This window comes from Triturus cristatus, chromosome 9 (genome assembly GCF_964204655.1).
Source record: "Triturus cristatus chromosome 9, aTriCri1.1, whole genome shotgun sequence".
NCBI lineage: Eukaryota > Metazoa > Chordata > Amphibia > Caudata > Salamandridae > Triturus > Triturus cristatus.
This window is the reverse complement of record NC_140592.1, coordinates 1,281,904,450-1,281,919,127: the sequence shown is the minus strand read 5'-3', so window position 1 is coordinate 1,281,919,127 and position 14,678 is coordinate 1,281,904,450. Positions and strand designations below refer to the sequence as shown.

Sequence of the window (14,678 nt, the reverse complement as noted above, 5' to 3'; positions counted from 1 at the left end):
TCCCAACTCACCCTAGCCTCTGTCCCCAGGATCCACAAGACCAGAACCGGAGAAATGCCCTTCTCCTACTTCACCACCAAGACTTGGAACACCTTGCCCCTCCACCTCAGGCTATCCGTGTCGCTGATCCAATTCACAAAGGACCTCAAGACCTGGCTCTTCGATTGATCCTCCACCCAGTCTGACCAGCAGCCCCTTTCCTCAGTGCCTTGAGACCCTTATGGGTGAGTAGTAGCACTTTAGAAATCCCCAAGTGATTACCTATTAAAATATTAGGAACTAGATCACTCTTAGCGCTAATTTCATGTTTCTTAACACAATGCATTAGGTAATCAATGTGTTCCCTCCCAAAATTGCAGTTGCTAAGTTTCAAAGTGAATCATTGTCTTCATTTCTCCCATAAAAGTCTGAATCATCAGTCATGTTGTCTCTCTAGACTCACCAAGAATCAGGACGTCGTACTCAAAAAACTTTATTTCTCTCACACAAATAACTCATCATTATATAAAAATCACTGCTGCTGACATGAGCCTGATAAGCATCCTCGCCATTCGAAAGGTCTCATATGGAGTTACAAATATGGTCAGATCTCTCCTCTCCTCATGCAGCATAATTCAGTGGCATTTCACAGTGAGACCCAGTCCTGACAAAATCTTGGCACCATCCACAGTCATAAAAGTCTGTGAAATGTTTCGAAGAGGAAAATGGTTCACCAGAACACACTGATTAAGTGCCTTAATATCTATACACAAATGGATCTCACAAGATTGTTTCATCACCATCACAATTGGAGCAGCCCACTCTGTACCTTCCACCAGTTCTATAACTCCCCTGTGACATAACCTGTCCTGCTCAGATATGACTGCTTTCCTCATTGAAACGAGAATATTTCTGCTCTTACTTGCAACCGGAACTGATCTTTCTTTCAATTTTATTAGACGCACATATCCCTTGTGGGAGTCTAAATTATCTGGTTGTTGCACAGACCACAACCATGCTGGGTTTCTCCTCTTGGACAGTTGCCACTTGAAGGGCCAGGCAGACATATCTCTAAGCAGGCTTCTAGGCACACCTTCAGATCCTGCGGCCTAGGCCTGAGGCTACTGATTGACTGATCACAGGTATTAGACCCACAGATAGGAAGCAACACAATAATAGTCACTGGAGATTAGCCCCAATAAAGCGCATGTGCCCGGAGGGGCGCACGTTCCTGAAACACCATGAAGTTAGATGCCACGTGTAGTTAGGAACACTCAGTCAATCAGGACACCACACACAGCGTTCAAGCGCTCCCCATGCCGAACATCTGGACATGTTACCTACTGGCCCTCGTGTCCACGCAAAGTTAAGACCCACCTGCATATGTTATCAGGTGGGAGTAATTTATGGCTCTATGACTAGGCCCACATTCCTCTCCCGAAACAGGATCCATGAATTGTTTTATGATGCTCCAAGAAAAGTACATAATGGCGCTCACATCAATTGTACTTTGAGACAGTCCTCAGACCCAGAATCTCTAACTGTGCTGCCGGCCAAAGTATTTGATTAAACCAACTGTTCCTATTTTGCCACACACCTCTTGTCTTTGTGTATTCAAGGTAAATTCATATTCGAGCAGCAATTGTCAGGCAGACATCAGCTCTTCGCACAACTATCTTTTGAGTACATTGCAGAGCACTCCCTCTTTTGGTATTGAAGAACTTGGAACTGGAAACAGTGGGTTGGTTTGGGTCCCACTTTCATATACTTTCTAAACAGGACTGTAGATCCTTTGTGTCAACCTTCAGAATGGGCTTGGGGGGATTCTCTTTCAAGTGTCCTTCTCATATTGCTCTCCTGACTCAGCCATGGAGTAAAGTGATGCTTCTCGCTGCACATAGCACCAGTGTGGTCCCCAAACTAGAACGCCCACAACAAGGGGTGAGGTTTTTAAATCTGGTTGTCATCAGCCTTTCTGAAGCAGTAGTGCGGGCTAGACAAAAGGGAACGCCTCACCTAGCAGCCTCTTCTCCTTGAAGAGCAGAAACTTTAGTCTTACCATTCCAGCTATCACTTACCAAAGGGCAATGCTTGGGAAGAACCCCTTGCTAACAAAGTCTTCATGGGATTTGTAAAGGGACCCTTGTCGTCATCCTTTTCACTTCAGTGTTTTATCTCCACTATCCGGCTACAGATATGCAGGCAATGCACTTCCACATCCGGTGCCACAGTAAACCAGGGGGTCAGAAATGGATTCAACTGGTTTACGTCCTCAGACTGGTACATACAAAGAGTCCTCCCATTAAACATGTGCACACACATTCCACATTCACAAAGGATACCAGGGCAAGATTCTGAACTTTGAATGAGAAGGACCCGTAAAAAGCACTCTCACCGACATGGAGCAAAACATGGTATACTGCCATCAGCGACTGATGTGCTGAACCAAAGACAAGGACAGCAGCCCTGGGTCCGCTCTGTGGGGATGCAGGGTGCACTTTCACACGGTAGGCTGCCATCACTGATACAAATCAGGATTCCAGAGACAAATGCAGCTGGGCATTCAGGGCAGAGAAACATCTGTATGCCCTCCAGGGGACCTTCCCCTCCCTCCAGCCGGTGAATATGTAAGCCCAGCCTGCGACTGTCCCAGAAAGGTACACACAGACCGAAGTTGAACTCTTAGACCTTGCCTGATATAGGTTTGGAGCCGTGAGTGGAGCCGGGTCCAGTCCACCCCCAAATAATAGCTAAAACAAGCCCAAGAATAGAGAAGGTGGAAAGATGTCACAAGAACAGGGGCCTATCTTAGTAACATCTCTGCTCTGACAGCTCACGGGCCTGGGTTAAACACAGTGTGAAGTTCCACAGGGATAAAACCGAGACAAGAAAGAGCATCGTGAACACAAACCTAGAGAGGAATATTGAACTGTACCCGACTCAGGGCCAGAAGGTCTTCTTTTGGCACCAGTACCTGGGTATTAGGAAGAGCATACTCCGAGTATGTAATACTACAGAGCCAGGACACGCACCTGTCCACCGACCAACCTGCTGGGGTCAAGAGGATGTTTAAGACAGGCTACTTCCTACTCACGCTTCCTCCCCCATACGGCCTCCAGTGTCCTCCACATGCCCCAACCAAGGCCTGCTGCAGAACACACATCTCAGCTGCAACAGGTCAAGCACTTGAATAGGTGGGACAAGAGGCGCTGTGCTGCTGCCAGGGTCTCCACATCCACAGAACTAACCATGACAGCTTCACCTCTCCACCTCCCAAGAGCTGGTGTCCCCTTCATGTTTCGTCTTTCCACCAAGTCTGCCAGTAGACTCCCTTGCCTGCTCTCATAGTATCAAACTCCTTTCCACTTCATCTAATTCAGGGTCTGAACCCTAGGAGTCCACCTCTTTCTAGAATAGCGCTCGTTTAGTAATGCGGCGCCTTAGGAAAGCTTATTCTTCAAAGATCACTATAGAGGCTGCTCGCTCCATGTGACTGTTTAATACATTCAAATGGCTCAGATAGACAAAGAGCTTGCACAGGATGCAGTAAAGAGACGTTCCAAGGTGGCTCTGAGGGGGGCCTGTTTGGCCTTAGACCCCTTGGAGCAGCAGAATGATCCGGGGTCTAGAACAGGTCACGGACAGTAGAGCAGAGGAAGTCACTGGGATGTGGTAGGTGCTTTGGGTACAGACAGAGGGTCGTTGCAGGAGGTTGGCTTAGTATCTGGGGCACAGTTATTCAAGTGATGCGCCTTGCAAGAATCCAGGCAACCTTTTTAGTGATTTAGTGGTCTTTGATTACCATAGAAAGCTCTCCAAGTGGTAGCGGTGGAGAGCAGCCTTCAGGCTTATCTTGAAGGAGCGTTAAGCAGTTTGTTTCACCAGTTCAATCTGTAGTGTAAGTTACATGAAAAAAAAAAAAACACACTGTATTTAGCAAATGCAAGTCTATTTATTACAACACTGTTAGATCTGGGGGTCTCTAGTTGGCAGGGGTAGGTACCACTGTCCAAATAGGGACCCTTGCTTCTAGTCAGGGTAAGGGGGATACACTCTTTAGATAACCCCTGCTCATCCCCTTGGTAGCTTGGCACGAGCAGACAGGCTTATCAAAGGCAATGTGTAAAGTATTTGTACCAACACTCACAGTAACACAGTGAAAACACCACAAATCGACTCCACACCAGTGTAGATAAATAAAGTACTTTTATATAAACTACACAAGACCAAAACGACAAAAGTCCAACATACACAGTTCAAGATTATGGTTTCAAAAAGAGTTCTTAGTTTAGCGACAAAATCATTCACCTTAGCATCAATTTTAGCCAACAGTACCTGGTGATGCGATAAAAGTTCTTAGCAGCGCTTAGGTGTCGAAAAACAAGCAACAGTGTCAGTCCTGAGACCCTGGGGAGGCGATGCGACAACCCCGCTGCACGCAGCGGGCGTGGGCGACGTATCCGGTCTGTATGGGGAGTGAGGCGATACTTGTATGGATTCCAAGGCGTAGCTTTTCCGGTCGAAATTTACTCGCTTAGGCACGATGCGACAAAATTCGGCCCGCTAACGAGCGGGGCGACAATTTCACCAGTGATGATCTGGGTTGGCTCTGCGACGATATTCGCAGCGTTAAAATTCTACCCGCTAACGAGCGGTGCGATGATTTTGGCTGGCTCTGCGACAATGTACGCAGCGATAAAATGCGGCACGCTAACGAGCGGTGCGATGATCTTGGCTGGCTCTGCGACGATCTCACCCAGTGGCGGCAGGCTCTGCGACTATCTCGCAGCAATGAAATTCTGCCCGCTAACGAGCGGAGCGGGGATCTTGGCTGGCTCTGCGACGATGTTCGCCGCAATAAAATTCGGCCCGCTAACGAGCGGGGCGACGGTTTCACCAGCGTTGATCTGGCTCAGCGGCAGCAGGCTCTGCGACGATGTTCGCTGCGATAAAATTCTGGCCGCTAACAAGCGGAGCGACAGAAATTTTCTCGCTAAGCCGGCTGCGCGTGAAAAAGTGTAGATCCTTTGCTTCCTTCTTCTTGGTCAGCTTCCCAACAGCAGGCACAACTTCCAGAGGCCCCACAATTGGATCAAGCACTCTAGGAAGGGCAGAACTCACTCAGCAGAGTTCAGGGGGAAGCTGGGGGTGAAGTCCTTTTGTTCCTGGGACTTCTTAACAGGAGGCCAGCTCTACTCAGGCCCTTGGAGATTCCTTCAAGCCAGGGGACACAGCAAACTCCTTCCCCTCTCCTTGGCAGCAAAGCAACTGCAGGTCAGCCTTACAGCAGGTCAGTCCTTCTTCTTCAGTCTTCCAACTTTCTCCTTGGCAGAGGTTCCTTCTTGATTCCAGGAAGATCTAATTTTCTGTAGTCTGGGGCCCAATACTTATACCCTAAAATCCTTTGTCCTCTCCAGGCAGAGGGGCCTTGGCCTAGTCAGAACCAGTTCTGGCCAGTCCTGGAGCACCCTGTTTACTTGGTTTCTTCTTTCCTTTGAGCGAGAGGGGCAGGGTCGTCAGCCGCCCAGCAGGGGGTGGAGCCAGCATTGTGGAAGGCAGGCACAGCCCTATTCAGGCCAAGGTGCTACTCCTCCCACCCATCTACAGGGGGATTTCCCTATTCAGCCCTGGGCTGACTCATCCAGCCTCTGGGAGCCACCCCTGTCCCTGTCACTCACAAACCAGACAGTCAATTCACAAACAGGCCAAGGCACACAGAAAGGGCAGAAAAGGAAAACAGCCACCTTCTAAAAGTGCTGTTTTCACACACAGGATTTAAAAACCATCCTTCCTAAAAGATGTGTTATTAAATTCTGAATTCAGGGATACCACACTTTAGCTTTCTATCTTGCTCCTATGGGAAGATATGCAGGTAAACATTATACTCCGCATTCCCCATTATAACCTATGGGCAAGATAGCCTTTCAATAGTGAAAAACAAAAATGGCTGTAATTCACTACCAGGGCATGTCACCTACACCAATACACGCCCTACCTTTCACATACACTGCACCCTGCCCAGGGGGGTACCTAGGGCCTTCCATAGGGGTGTCCAATGTGTACAGAAAGGAAAGGGTTAGGCCTGGCCAGTGTGGACACTGGTCAGGTCAGCATGGCAGTTAGCAACTGCACCCAGGCACTGCGGTGGCAGGCCTGTAGCACCATTTTAGGGCTACTCCTGTGGGTGGCACAATCAGTGCTTCAGGCCCACTAGTAGCATTTGAATCACCAGCCCTGGCACACTCAGTGCACTTTACTAGGGGCTGACAGGTGAAACAAATATACCAATCAGGGATAACCAATCAATATAACAATTTCCCTAGGGAGCACTTGCACTTTGACACTGATCAGCAGTGGCAATGTGCCCAAAGCATCTAAACCAGCAAAAACGAAATCCAGCATAGCGTCAAAAATACAGGAGGTAGAGGCAAAAAAGTCAGGAGTAACCACGCCAAAGATGCCAGGTCTAACAAACACAATATCACTATCATATTGGTATATCTCCTACCTGGGGATATCAACACAAGAACACTTCAAAAGCAATCAGGTAAGTAGCACACAATGCAGTGGTCTCCAGGGAGAGAACAAACCATATACTAAGAAAGTGGAATGCGAACTGCAAAGGAGAACAGGACTTGACCCAGAGGAGCCGGGACAGAAGGAACCACACAAGGTTAGTACCCAGGAACGCCACGGAGGCTGTGTGCAGAGTGGGTACACAGCCGTGTGCCCAACTGAAGTCAATGGGCAAGTCGCAGTTGCAGAAGTCCCCTTACCAAACTACCCTGAAACATACCCTTGGAGGACGGAATGTTGGAGAGCCAACTCACCTATGCATGCCCAGGGTACTAGGTTACCTACACCAGGTGTATAGCAGTGAGGAGACGTTGGAAACCTCCATAGATGACAATAGAAGACTTGGAAGAAAGTGCCTCTGGAGAAGATGATGAAGAAGTCAGATAGAATCCAAGAGTGGATTCTGGAAGTGAACAACCTGCAAGCAGAGCGGACAGAGTCTATGCCACTCAGGAGTGACCAGGAGGGGTGAAGACAATGCCCCCCGGTGTCCAGAGGTTCAGGAGAGTCAACAGTGACCTTGTCAATGCAGCTGTGAGGACAAGGCAACACGGAGGAAGACCAGGTGCTGTGCACGAGCTGTCTCACAACAGATGTCGGTGACTAGGTGGTTGGTGTCGGGCGGGAGCACCCACAAGCCTTGGTAGCCAAAACTGGCATGGAGAACGAAGAAGAAGCAACATTGAGACATACAAGGTTCCAGGGAGTCACCAACAGCAGGAGAGTCAGAGCAGACCCCGAGCAAGCGGGAGAGGTCACAGAAGCACTAGAAGACCCTCAGGATGACCCACAGGCCAAACGCACAGGAGTAGGAAGAGGACCTGAAGCAGCTCACCAAGGATGAAGGCCCACAGTGCAGAGGATGCGGTGAGGACGCTGATCTTGAAGGGAACATATGCTGAAGCTTCTTGTAGACTGAAGATCTCTGGAGTGCAGAGCCAACAAGCCTTGGCAAGTTGACGTGGTGCACAGGGGTTGGGTCCCAGCGGTTCAAACGAGAGATACTGGCCTCAAAATTGTAGAGGCCAGGTCAGGCCTCGTGGGACTTGCAGAACTACCACCAGTGTTGCTGAACCATGGGAAGTCCGCAGAACAACAGGAGCAGCAGACCGGTCAGCTTCGTTGCTGTGTCTGCAGATGCAGGGGAGTGACTCCTTCACTCCAAGGGAGATTTCTTTGGATGTCCTGGATGCCAACAGCTCTATTGAAGAACCTGGTATAAGCACAGAAACACACTTGAAGAAGACTTGAAGTACAGCAAGGCCAGGAGCAGCAGGAGTCTTCCTTGAGGCAGTCTCAGTTCCAGTCGAAGCCCAATGAAGTCCATGTGTCCAGACAGTCGAAGAGCGGCGTAGTTTCAGGCTTGAGTATTGTCCGATGACAAATTTAAAGACTCACCCACAGGTAATCCCTTAAGTACCCTAAGGAACGTGTTGGAACAACTCGGAGGTCCAGCCCAGAGGAGGGGCTGGAGGATACTACATTTTCCTTTGTCCAGTTTTGCTCCAGAGAGGGAGCCAAGGGCTCCCTGAACTGGATCAAACCGGAGTATTCAAGGAGGGAAGCAAAGGTGCTCTTCAATGCAGTCTGGTGGTGCTGGCAAGTGCCCCCACCCCAGCCCAATACTTTAAGTCCTGTTTGGGAGGTGGTCACACCTCCCTGTGACAGGAAACCTTTTGTTCTACCTTCCCCTGCTTGAACTTGGCTCAGCAGCAGGAGGGAAGGATTGTGGCTGAGGTCTGCAGCAGCTCTAGCTTGCTGTCAGACCTTTGACAGGTTGTTACCAGGAGTACGGGGGGTACCCCAAGGGAGCCCCCAAGTACATGGGATCATACTTCCAAACCTGGTGTCGGGGTACAACTCCAACATGTTTGATACCAAACATGACCATGTTCGGTGCAGCCACTGTATAGTTAGATATCTTCTAATGACTGATGTCCCCTATATGTATTTAAATTGCTGACCACACTTACTAAGCCTGTTATGTTCTGGACCTTTCTGGGAATCTGTTAGTGTGACTGGTTCCCTGTGTCCCTCAGCAGGTCTAGATGCATCCATCATCTGTCATGTGACCCTATGACTATTGGGGATTGTGGTGCCCGCTATGGTTAAGTGGGTCTCGATCCACCTTACTGAGAGGTCAAGACAGTGTTGGCAGTGTCAAGCATACGTATCTGGATCTTTGTGCGACTTTTTTCAGTTTCTCCAAAGAGGAAAATCACCGACAGGGTCTGTTGGAGGCCAGAGTAATCACTTATAGGTTTTCGTGACAACCAATAATAATCCCTCCACAAGCAGAGTAGGATCCATCTATTGGGGTTTCATAGCGCACAAGCCACCATAAGCGTGCCTTGATTCACATTGAAGGGGCTTGTGGGACTCGGACAGTGCCAGAAGTGGATCTAGATTCACTTGTTAGGACCTCCTGTGACACTGGCAGTTCGATAGGCTGATCTAGATTCACCTATGAGCGGTACTGAGACGCATGTGGTGCTGGCAGTGAGATGTGGGCTTAGATCACCCACTAGAAGCACCTGTAAGTTTGGCAATACTTGCACAGTGAGTAGCAGGTCTTCATTAGTCTTCCAAAGGGCATCCTAGACTCAGGGAGTTGGTCTTGCCAGGAGAGAATAGATTAACTTCTTGTTTTTTTTTTGCAGAGTTTTATATAGCGCGAACATGACCCGAATCCAATCAGGTATCAGAGTGCTTTACATAGCACCAGTTACGTTACATGAGGACACACATTCATTTTTGTTAGGCACGGGGAGATTAAGTGATTTGCCCAGAATCACAGGATGTTTCGCGTCCTTACCTTGACTCGAACCCGGTTCTCGAGGTCGAGCGCCCTAGCCGTTAGGCCAACCCCTCTCCCTGCTTGAGGGACTTAGAAGAGCTGGCTACGCCACTACCTCAGCGGGTCTTGATCTGCATCTAGGGCACGTTTTACCTGGTAATGCTCCTTGTATGTTAGACTGCGCAGAGTCACCTATTAACCCTGTTACTGGAGCGTACTTGCTGCAAATGTCAATGAGTCTAGATAGACCTTCCAAGGGCTTTGGCAGTGATGACGCAGATGGAAGTAGGCTCAGAGTCCTATATTTGTGGCTCTTGATGCCCTGGAGAAGCTAGAAGCAGTTCTAGCGTCCCTGTTTGGGGCGCCCCAGGGCTAGCGAAGACAAAATCAGCTTTAGAGACCAATGCTTGGGGCTTTGAAGGTAGAGGTAGTTGTAGAGTACCCTGGCTCAGCATTGCTGGCAGAGTCAGAATGCAGACTTCAGTCCCTTTTGTTCAGCTTTGGCAGTGAGAGCAGAACCAGAAATGGATACCACGTTCTGTTTAGGACTCTGACAGCGCTAGCACAGAAAGATGTAGATCTAGCGTCCACTATTTTGTGCTTTGGCAGAGCTGGCAGAGGCAGTAGCAGGTCTTGTGTCCCCTGTCTGGGAATCTGGCAGCAGTGAAGAAGCTGAAAGCCAGTCTGCTACTCAGGGCTCCAGCAGGGATGCGGATCTACCAGCAGCAGCTAAATACCTTACTTAGGGCTCCAGCGGAGTTTGCGGATCTAGGAGCAGGTCCAGAATTCCCTACTTAGGGCTCCAGCAGACCTAGCGGATGAAGCAGCGGGTCCCGTGTCCCCTACTTAAGGCTCCAGCAGACCTAGCGGATGAAGCAGCAGGTCCCGGGTCCCCTACTTAGGGCTCCAGCAGACCTACTTATGGCTCCAGCAGACCTAGCAGATCAAGCAGCAGGTCTAGAGTCCCCTACTTAGGGCTCCAGCAGAGCTGGCGGATCTAGCAGCAGGTCCAGAGTCCCCTACTTAGCGCTCCCACAGACCTAGCGGATCAAGCAGCAGGTCCAGACTCCCCTACTTAGGGCTCCAGCAGACCTAGCGGATCAAGCAGCAGGTCCAGACTCCCTTACTTAGGGCTCCCGCAGACCTAGCGGATCAAGCAGCAGGTCCCAAGTCCCCTACTTAGGGTTCCAGCAGAGCTGGCAGAACTAGCACAGGTCCAGAGTCCCCTACTTGGGCTCCAGCAGACCTGGCGGACCGAACAGCAGGTCCCGAGTCCCCTATTTGGGCACCAGCAGACCTGGCGGACCGAACAGCAGGTCTGGAGTTCCCTACTTGGACTCCAGTAGACCTGGCGGATCTGGAACAGGTCCAGAGTCCCCTACTTAGGGCTCCAGCAGAGCTGGTGGATCTAGCAGCAGGTCCAGAGTCCCCTACTTAGGGCTCCAGCAGAGTTGGCGCTCTAGCCGCAAGTCTGGGGATCCCTACTTAGGGCTTCAGCAGACGTGGCGTATCTAGCAGCAGCACCTGAAAACCTTACTTACGGTTCCAGCAGAGTTTTAAAACTTTATATATAAAGTTGTCATTTTATACATCTATTGAAGCTTGTAGATATAACATATGAATCATATCTGACAATATGTATACCCCCTGTCAACAAAGGTTCCACCAGAGTTGGTGCTCTAGCAGCAGGTCCCGAGTCCCCTACTTGGGCTCCAGCAGAGCTGGCGGACCTAACAGCAGGTCCCAAGTCCCCTGCTCAGGGTTCCAGAGGAGCTGCCGATCTAACAGCAGCTCTTGAGTCCCCTACGTAAGGCTCCAGCACAACTGGTAGATCCAGCAGCAGGTCCAGAGTACACTACTATGGGTTCCAGCACACCTGGTGGATCTAGCTGCAGGTCCTACGTCCCCTACTTAGGGCTCCAGCAGAGCAGAAGGATCTAGCAGCAGGTCCTGAGTCCCCTACTCAGGGTTCCAGTGGAGCTAGCAGATCTTGCAGCAGATCTTCAGTCTACTACTTGAGACTAACCCTGGGTGGACAACTACGCTACGCTCGCGAAGTTTGCGTAGTTTGTGCTACTCTGCGCTACGCGAATTGCACGTAGCACAGTGCAAAATCGCATAGCTTAGTTGGCATATTTTGCTCGCTCACGATCCTCAACGTCAAGTTGGCGACCGCGAGCGAGCAAAATGACATGCTGGCGAGACTTTTTCCTCGTTCGCGATCAGCAACATCAAGTTGCCAATCGCGAGCGTGGAAAATAAACCTACCGGCGAGATTCTCGACGCGGGGAGCTCAGGTTTCTCATTGCGAGTGGTCGCGTATGGTCGCGACCGCTCGCGATTAGAAACTACCTGTCCGCGTTGAGAAAGCTGGCGCTAGAGTAAAAATCTACTCGAGCGGCAGAAAACGAGAGCTCGCACTGTGCAAGATGTCGTTTTCAATGATTGCACAAAGCGGACAAGCATCCGGCACTGTGCAATCATCGCGAACAGCGCACTACGCAGTGCTACGCGTATCTTGCGTAGTGCACTTCACGTAGCTACTCGTAGCGCTACTACGTGAACTACGCCTAGGGTTACTTGAGGCTCCAGCAGACCTGGCGTATCTAGCAGCAGGTGTCAGGACTTCAAAGGATCTAAACCTCTCTGTCTGTTCAACATGTCTACAATCAGCAATTTCATGCTTACCGAAGGTAAAGGCTATTACCTGGAAGGAAGCTTGGAGATTGAACTACTCCAAGATGGCCGACAATGCACGAAGAGTGCAGTTCTAGTCTTCCTCTGCAAGCTGAGTTACGTGAGGCGCTCGCAATGGAACGTTGATGCATTTCACCTGAACTCTTGACGGAAGCGCACGCATATCAAGTATCTCGGGTTTAGTTAATTAGTTTAGTCAGGTTATCGCCGAGTCCGTCGGGCTTTCGGTTGTGAGTTCTACGGTTATTCTTAGTAGAAAACGACTAAGAGTTCAGAGCAGTTCTTTCTCTTTCATGTGAACGCCTTCCTTCAGAACTCATGCGCACATCGCTACTGTGGAGAACGCTACTTCGTGAATCCTGCGCTATTGAAGGAAGACGCTACCTTGTCGAGTGTATAGTGTCTGAGGAGGCGGAAAACTCACAAGGCTTCTTTATCCACTCAGTTCAACAGAAATGAATGCGGAAACACATCAGGCAGAGTTCTAGTCTCTTGTACAAGATACAGCAATGGAAAACTAGCAACCAACTGCAGCGAGAGCTAAGTACCCAAATAATGTTGTGTATGTTAGAAGAATAGTTATATAATTTCAGGTATTCAAGGAAAGTCCACATGAGTTAAAACTTACCAACTGATTCCTCTCGATGTTCACCTGTGGAGATAAGAAAATGAGAAAAAGATTATAATAGGAATAAGGGTCAGTACACATAATAACAAGAAATTATAGACAAACTGAATAGGTAGAAATAAGGGTTAACTCAGTGTATGTTTCTTGATTATAACAGAAGTTCATCACACAATAAGAAATGGCTATTTAACGGTAGCAGAACACATGAAGACATTTTGAAGAGAAGCAAAGCCTAAGGTTATCTTGGTATGTGGGTTGGATCTAGAAGGGAATTAGAGTTAAGATAACACTTGTGCTAATTACTGTTTTGGGTTACAGAGCCAACGGCCGAGCTAGGAACATTATGTGATGAAGAAACAGAAGGCTAGAAGCAGATAACCGCAGGCAGTCTCTTTGTCTTCTTATTTATTTTATCCACTCCCCCTTCCCCCCTTGGGAGATTCTGCTTGGTATTTATAAAACATTACCTGGAGATCTCCTCGGAGGGGCATCGGGAAAAGGCATCTCTGTTCCTGCGCAAGTACTGGAAGCACCTGACAGCAGGTCCGAAGTCCCCTACTTGGGCTCCAGCAGACCTAGCGGATCTAGCAGCAGGACCTGAGTCCCCTAATTAGGGCTTCAGCAGAGCTGGCAGATCTATAAGCAGGTCCTGAGTCCCCTACTTAGGGTTCCAGCAGAGCTGGCAGAACTAGCACAGGTCCAGAGTCCCCTACTTGGGCTCCAGCAGACCTGGCGGACCGAACAGCAGGTCCCGAGTCCCCTATTTGGGCACCAGCAGACCTGGCGGACCGAACAGCAGGTCTGGAGTTCCCTACTTGGACTCCAGTAGACCTGGCGGATCTGGAACAGGTCCAGAGTCCCCTACTTAGGGCTCCAGCAGAGCTGGAGGATCTAGCAGCAGGTCTAGAGTCCCCTACTTAGGCCTCCAGCAGAGTTGGCGGATCCAGCAGCAGGTCCAGAGTCCCCTACTTAGGACTCCAGCGGACCTGGCAGATCTAGCAACAGGTCGAGAGTCCACAACTTATTGCTCCAGCAGAGCTGGTGGATCCAGCAGCAGGCCCAGAGTCCCCTAATTAGGGCTCCATCAGAGCTGGTGGATCCAACAGCAGGTCCAGAGTACCCCACGTAGGGCTCCAGCAGACCTGGTGGATCTAGCAACAGGTCCTGAGTCCCCTACTTAGGGCTCCAGCAGACCTGGCGGATCTATAAGCAGGTCCTACTTCCCTTACTTAGGGCTCCAGCAGAGCAGAAGGATCTAGCAGCAGGTCCTGCGTCCTCTACTAAGGGTTCCAGTGCAGCTAGCAGATCTAGCAGCAGATCTTCAGTCTACAACTTGAGGCTCCAGCAGACCTGGCGGATCTAGCAGCAGGTTCCAAGTCCCCTACTTGGGCTCCAGCAGACCTAGCGGATCTAGCAGCAGGTCCTGAGTCCCCTACTTAGGGCTGCAGCAGAGCTGGCAGATCCAGCAGCAGGTCCTGAGTCCCCTCCTTAGGGCTCCAGCAGACCTAGCAGCAGGTCCGGAGTCTCCTACTTAGGGCTCCAGCAGAGCTGGTGGATCTAGCAGCAGGTCTAGAGTCCTCTACTTAGGGCTCCCGCGGACCTGGCGGATCTAGCAGCAGGTACAGAGTCCCCTACTTAGGGCTAGGACAGACCTGGCGGATCTAGAAGCAGGTCCTGAGTCCCCTACTAAGGGCTTCAGCAGACCTAGCACATCTAGCAGCAGGTCCAGAGTCCCCTACTTAGGGCTCCATCAGAGCTGGTGGATCCAACAGCAGGTCCAGAGTACCCAACGTAGGGCTCCAGCGGACCTGGTGGATCTAGCAACAGGTCCTGAGTCCCCTACTTAGGGCTCCAGCAGACATGGCGGATCTATAAGCAGGTCCTACTTCCCCTACTTAGGGCTCCAGCAGAGCAGAAGGATCTAGCAGCAGGTCCCAAGTCCTCTACTCAGGGTTCCAGTGCAGCTAGCAGATTTAGCAGCAGATCTTCAGTCTACAACTT

At 50.1% G+C, this 14,678-nt stretch overlaps 1 protein-coding gene across 1 annotated transcript in view; it reads right to left on the bottom strand.

Annotated features, from left to right (window-relative positions):
* MIPOL1 (mirror-image polydactyly 1) overlaps positions 1 to 14,678 on the bottom strand; it is a 1,493,682-nt gene that overhangs the window by 961,048 nt on the left and 517,956 nt on the right. Inside the window, exon 6 of the mRNA XM_085627930.1 lies at positions 12,678 to 12,701. Coding sequence (XP_085484056.1) covers positions 12,678 to 12,701 — 24 coding nt within the window. The remainder of the gene's footprint in view (positions 1 to 12,677; positions 12,702 to 14,678) is intronic.